This window comes from Eumetopias jubatus, unplaced genomic scaffold (genome assembly GCF_037043125.1).
Source record: "Eumetopias jubatus isolate StellerSeaLion01/CBP00866 unplaced genomic scaffold, mEumJub1_p1.0 scaffold_13, whole genome shotgun sequence".
Taxonomy (NCBI): domain Eukaryota; kingdom Metazoa; phylum Chordata; class Mammalia; order Carnivora; family Otariidae; genus Eumetopias; species Eumetopias jubatus.
In genome coordinates, this window is record NW_028274819.1 from 12,433,776 (window position 1) to 12,440,145 (window position 6,370).

At 41.5% G+C, this 6,370-nt stretch overlaps 1 protein-coding gene and 1 pseudogene across 1 annotated transcript; one reads left to right on the forward strand and one right to left on the reverse strand.

The window, feature by feature from the left end:
- Window positions 1-2,429: 2,429 nt before the first annotated feature.
- Window positions 2,430-5,284, forward strand: OR5B21 (olfactory receptor family 5 subfamily B member 21). Its single transcript, XM_088017648.1, has 2 exons — window positions 2,430-3,159; window positions 4,764-5,284. Exons 1-2 carry the CDS (start codon window positions 2,430-2,432, stop codon window positions 4,979-4,981), a joined length of 948 nt encoding a protein of 315 aa, XP_087873774.1. The 3' UTR covers window positions 4,982-5,284.
- Window positions 3,794-4,757, reverse strand: LOC114215430 (heterogeneous nuclear ribonucleoprotein C pseudogene; annotated as a pseudogene).
- Window positions 5,285-6,370: the final 1,086 nt, after the last annotated feature.

Consider the following 6,370-nt stretch of genomic DNA (forward strand, 5'->3'; position numbering starts at 1 on the left):
GGTCTGCTGGCTCCATTCAAGCTGTTGTTTCTGAATATTTTTCATACCACAAGTCTAAGCTAATATTTTGGCAGGAAACATGGGTCCAGCTAGACGAGAGAACAATAAGCTGTTTGCTGTGCAGCTAGGTAGCATGAAAAAGGTTTAAACACTTTGCTGTTGATGTTCTGTTCTATTCATCAAGTATTTATGTGTGCCAAAGGGCCACAGTAGGCTGGGTGGGCCAGAGCCAGTGAAGACAAAGGTCCCAACAGGCTTAGAGCTAGTTATGGAGCTGGGTGGTTGCCCAGCTAACTGTGTGATAATCAAGCCAAACTCTAGAGCTTTGAGGGAGCAGAGGAGGGAGGACTTAATAATAACCAGCATCAATCACAAAGATTTCTTTTTTTTATTTATCTAAATTCAATTTAGTTAACATATAGTGTAGTATAGTTTCGGGAGTAGAATCTAGTGATTCAACACCTACATATAACACTCAGTGCTCATCACAAGTGCCCTCCTTAGTGTCCATCACCCAGTTAGCCCATCCCCCACCCACCTCCCCTCAAGCAACCCTCAGTTTGTTCCCTAGAGTTACGAGTCTCTAATCGTTTGCCTTCCTCTCTGTTTTTAATCTTATTTTATTTTTCCTTCCCTTCCCCTATGTTCATCTGTTTTGTTTCTTAAATTCCACATATGGGTGAAATCATATGGTATTTGTCTTTCTCTGACTGATTTATTTCACTTAGCATAATACCCTCTAGTTCTATCCACGTCATTGCAAAGAGCAAGATTTCATCCTTTTTGATGGCTGAGTAATCTTCCATTGCATATATATACCACATCTTCTTTATGGATTCATCTGTCAATGGACATCTGGGCTCTTTCCATAGTTGGCTATTGTGGACATTGCTGCTATAAACATTGGGGTGTGTGTGCCCCTCTGAATCATTATTTTTGTATCCTTTGGATAAATACCTAGTAGTGCAATTACAGGATCATAGGGTAGTTCTATTTTTTAACTTTTTGAGGAACCTCCATCCTGTTTTCCAGAGTGGCTGCACCAGCTTGCATTCCCACCAACAGTGTAAGAGGGTTCCCCTTTCTCTGCATCATCACTAACAACCGTTGTTTCCTGAGTTAATAATAAAGATTTCTGATTTCTGATAGGAGGTGAGAACATCTATATTCCCATATAAATACGTAAATGTCAATTGAATTGCTGTTGAAGAATAAACTCAAAAGACATTAAGGGTTGTGATTAACACATCTTGGACTTAACATCAGGAAGACCAAGGTTTTCATTCCGCTTCCAACACTTACTAGTTATGTGACTTTGGACAATAGTTACTATCATTATTATTATTATTATAGCTTTCCGGTCCCATCTAAAAGCTACTGGATTTTAAGAGCAGATAGTAGCCAGAAAAGGGAGAGTGAGCATAAAATATACTGCCAACTGGAAATAATCTAAGAAAGAGAGCCAAATGCTCTATCATGGAGCACTGTTTATAAAGGTGAAAAAATGGAATTGAGTGAGTGGGGTATTATCATTATGCAGTTTCTCCTTGTGTAAAAGGAGGAAAATAACAGGATCAAAACTGAAGAGTTAAATGAGTTAACAATGAGTAAAGCCTAGCATATAGTGAGCCATTGTTAGGGTTTCTGTGATTACTACTATTTAGTTATATGTGCACGGAAAATGTTAGGAAATCTCCTTGGAGGCTATATTTTTGGGAGTGGAATAAGAAGACAAGAAATGAGGGATTTATACTTTTTACTTCTTACTATTCTCTTTTTGATTTTTTAGAAAAGATTTTTATTTATTTATTTAGTTAGTTATATCTTTTATATATAAGACAGAGAGTGTGCGAGCAGGGGTAGGGGCAGAGGGAGAGGGAGAGGGGAGGCAGACTCTCCTCTGAGCGGGGAGCCCGACAACGGGGGGCTTGCCTTAATCCCAGGACTCTGAGATCATGACCTGAGCCAAAACCAAGAGTCAGATGCTTAACCGACTGAGCCACCCAAGGGCCGCTCTCTTTTTGATTTTTAAAAATGGAATAAATAAAATCTTAACAACTATGCTAGTGGACTTTTCATAATTTATTTTATATGATGTAAGCAGTCAGGATAATTCAAGCTGTGAATGTATGGGACTTTGGATTCAGGAATATAAAGGTGTGACCTTTGATTCTGACCCCTGCTGATTAGGTTATTTTGGTCAATATTAAGCTCCTTGAGCCTTAACTTTCTCATCTGTAAAATGGGTATAGTAGCACCTACCTCACAGGATTCAATGCTATAATATAATGTAAGGGTCTTGCATGTGCCTTATACATTGTCAACACATACTGGTTTACTATTTTCATACCATTCCATTATCCCTCCTACACTTTCTTCTCATTTTCATTGACTCTTCTTTAATCACCAGACGAAATTCAAGTTGACCAATGGACAATAGCACAAAAGCCACAGAGTTCATCCTCTTGGGATTAACAGATGACCCTAATCTTCAGGTCCCCCTCCTCCTGGTACTTTTGTTCATCTACCTCATCACTCTGGTTGGGAATAGGGGGATGATGGTGATCATCCTCTCAGACCCCCACCTCCACACTCCGATGTATTTCTTCCTCGGTAACTTCTCCTTCATAGACCTGGGTTACTCATCAGCAGTAGCCCCTAAGACGGTGGCCACCCTGCAGTCAGGGAGCAAAGTCATCTCCTACAATGGCTGTGCTGCCCAGTTCTTCTTCTTTGTGGGTTTTGCCACCGTCGAGTGCTACCTCCTGGCCTGCATGGCCTATGACCACCATGTAGCCGTATGCCGGCCTCTTCATTACACCACCACCATGACAGCAGGTGCGTGCGCCCTCCTGACTGTTGGCTCCTACGTCCGTGGCTTCCTCGATGCTTCCATTCACACAGCAAACACCTTTAGACTCTCATTCTGTGCTTCTCATGAGATTAATCATTTTTTCTGCGACATTCCTCCACTCTTGGCTTTCTCGTGTTCCAGCACACACATCAACAACTTGGCTGTCTTCTGTGTCGTGGGCTTCAGTGTCTTTTTCATTCTCCTGGTCATCCTCCTCTCTTACCTCTTCATATACACCGCCATTCAAAGGATGCGTTCTGCTGAAGGATGGAAGAAAGCCTTCTCCACCTGTGCCTCCCACCTCATTGCTGTAACCATCTTCTTTTTTTTTTTTCCTCCAAATTCCTGGTTTAATTAGGACTTGTTTATTTTGAGAAAAAAGGGTCCCAAACATCGGGCTGTTCTCAAAAATAACCCACAGTATCAACTTTAGAAAACAAATCTTAAGACTATTACACTAATTATTTTTCTAGAGGATGCATTTGACATGCCAACTCTCATTCACAAAAATACATTGTTACATTTGTGTTGAACAGCCCCACATAGCTCTCTTATGTGGGGTATAACACACATACCTCTAACTCAAAGCTGCTCTCAGGTGCTACTCAACTAATGCGATTGCCTCTGCAGTTAGGGAAGCAACTACTGAGCTCATGTATGAATGAATGGAAAGAACTGTACTCCCTGCATAACAAGAGGTTATTTTGGAGACAGTTGATAAAAACCACACATCCTTTTTATTGTTAAGTCATAAAGAGGTATCAAAATTAAAAGCAAAAATTACAGGGTAAGACTTAACTACTAGGAGCGTCAAAGGAAGTGAAAATGGGACAAGGCGCAGGGCAAAATGAATTAATGTAACATGGGAAGGACAAGGATGGGGAGAGCAGTGAGCATGTGCTGAAGATACTAGGGGCGAGGGTCTGGTGAAAATTTTGATCTTAGACAAGCGCCTAGGTAAAGAAATAATGGGACAACATTTCTAAACCCCACTATGTGCTTAAGAGTCATCCTCGCCATTGGCGCTGTCTCTGTCATCCTCTCCTTCCTCAGCCTCTTTTTCATCATCCTTGATCAACTCCAGCTCCTTGTTTGCTCTGTTCTTTCTCAATTTTTTCCAGGCTTTCCAGTAGAGAATCCACTTTTTGTTTTATCTGGGTCAACTCCTTCTTAATGGTCTGAAGGTCATCACCTTTCAACTTTCCAGACTTGGAAGAAGATCCTCGCTGTCCACTCTTAGAATTGAAGCCAGGTTTGCCCCTTCGTGAGGTGTTTCCTGATACACGCTGGCGTTTTGAAGGAACTACAGCCCGAGCAATAGGAGGAGGAGGAGGAGGAACACGTGCTGGGTAACTATACATCCTGTCATAATAATCTCGTTGAAAGTCATAGTCCAAGTCAAAAGAGCAGCCGTACATCTCCGCTGCAGATCGTTTCACACCTGCTTTTCCTCTGTTCACTTTTGGCTCTGCGGCCAGATTAATATCTAAAACCTGGCCAGCAATCATTCTGCCATCCTCTCCTGCCACAGCAGCCCGGGCATTTCTCTCATTAACATACTGAACGAAGGCAAAGCCCTTATGGACAGAGCAACCAACAATTTTGCCGTATTTTGAGAAGATTGCCTCCACATCAGATTTCTTGACCACAAGAGTATTGAGATTCCCAATGAATACACGGGAATTCATGGAGCGAGGATCTGTCTTGTTGGTAACATTGCTGGCCATTTTCTTTGATGATAAGGTTCCTCACAAGGCCGAAAAATGTAGCTGAAGATCAAAAAAAATCTCACAGGAGGGGGAAGGGAGAAGAGATTCGATTCTGAATCTCCTACTCCAGAGTTCTACGTGGAGAAGCCAACTGCTGCTCGAGGTCGACAACGCAGCCACACCGCTCAGTCTTCGTCTCTCTGCCGTAACCATCTTCTATGGGACTATCATCATGTACCTACAGCCCAGCTCCAGCCAGTCCATGGACATGGACAAAATCGCTTCTGTGTTTTACTCGGTGGTGATTCCCATGCTGAATCCCTTGATCTACAGCCTTAGGAACAAAGAAGTAAAAAATGCTCTCTGGAAAGTACTCAACAAACTTTATCCCAAGTCTGTAAGTGTGAATAGGAAGTAGGCAGGTAATGGTGGGATAAACCTTCCCCCAGACCTCAATGCCATCACGACTTCTGAGGTTTGGCAGATTCCAGACCTTTCTTCTTCAAGAACAGTGGTTACTTCTGCTACTTAGAGGAATCAAGAGAGCAGCACTTGGAAATGTCTCACTCAGGGAGATAATCTTATATTTAGTGAATAACAACATTGGACATTTAAACCCTTCTTGCACTAGTTTCTTGATATGATTCAAAACAGAAGATCAAAGCATAAACTGAATCCACTGAATTTCCTTTCCCTAATTTTAATTGGAAGAAATTTCCACTCACCATTAAAATTTGTGTAAGGATCACATTTTCATTGTATAATACTTATCAGTTGAAATGCACAGCATTATGCTTTCCATCTTTGGTCCATGTGTTTGAAAGTTAAAGTTTCTTAGGCAGACAAAAGATGTTTTAATATTTTTAATAATTCCTCCAGAAGGTTTTAACTCAAAGGACAGGGCACTGGATCCGGAGTTAGATGACCCAGCCTTCAACCCTTCAAAACCCCCAACCCACATCCCTGCTCACCCATTGGTTGAGCACCTTTGTATTTTCTGGCTCCTTCCGTTAATGTGTTGGGACAACTTTGGTAGAAAACAATAAGCCACCTTTGTATGTAACGGTTTCAGTAGATAAATTGTTTAAACTTTAACCCAAATCAACATATCTTTCTTTATAGAGCTTGCACTCTGTTCCATGCTTTTGGCCTTTGTCTAACATAATTACCAAAGCTTGCAGAAGGTTTGGAGGAAAAAACATTTTTTTGCATGGGCTATGAAAGAGGAGATTTGTCTTCTGAATTAAATGTTTGTATTTCTCAGCACCCTTAAGTTTGGAGAATCTATTATGGGCACACATAATAGCTTTCTGTGCCCTCTTGGCTTCTGTTTTTTCAATAATTCAGTTCCCCTCTGGATCCCTGTTGCATTGCAATGTTCTGTAATTAGATGCTGCAAGAATAAAAAAGCTTGTAGAAATGTACTTCCTAAATAGGAACGGCACAATGATGCACAGCCCAAGTCCAAGTCCACCTTCAGGTCTTGTCTTGTGTTCTGGATGGTATCCGCGAATGTGTGTGTCTGTGTGTGTGTGTGTGTGTGTGTGTGTGTGTGTGTGTGTGTGTGTGGCAGGGGCCTGGGGGTGGGGTGGTGGTGATTAATTTTACTTCTCACATATCAATGGCTTGATGGTGTTTGTAGCCGCAATTGGTCTAAGTCACTACATATTTCATGATATCAAGGTCTCAAAGACAACAAAACAAGAATTTTTATTCTAAATGAGAGAACAGGAAATCTTGGTGGGCTAAGTCAGGGAGCTCAGAAAGTCAAATTAGTTTTGAGACCATCAAACTCATTAGGCACAGG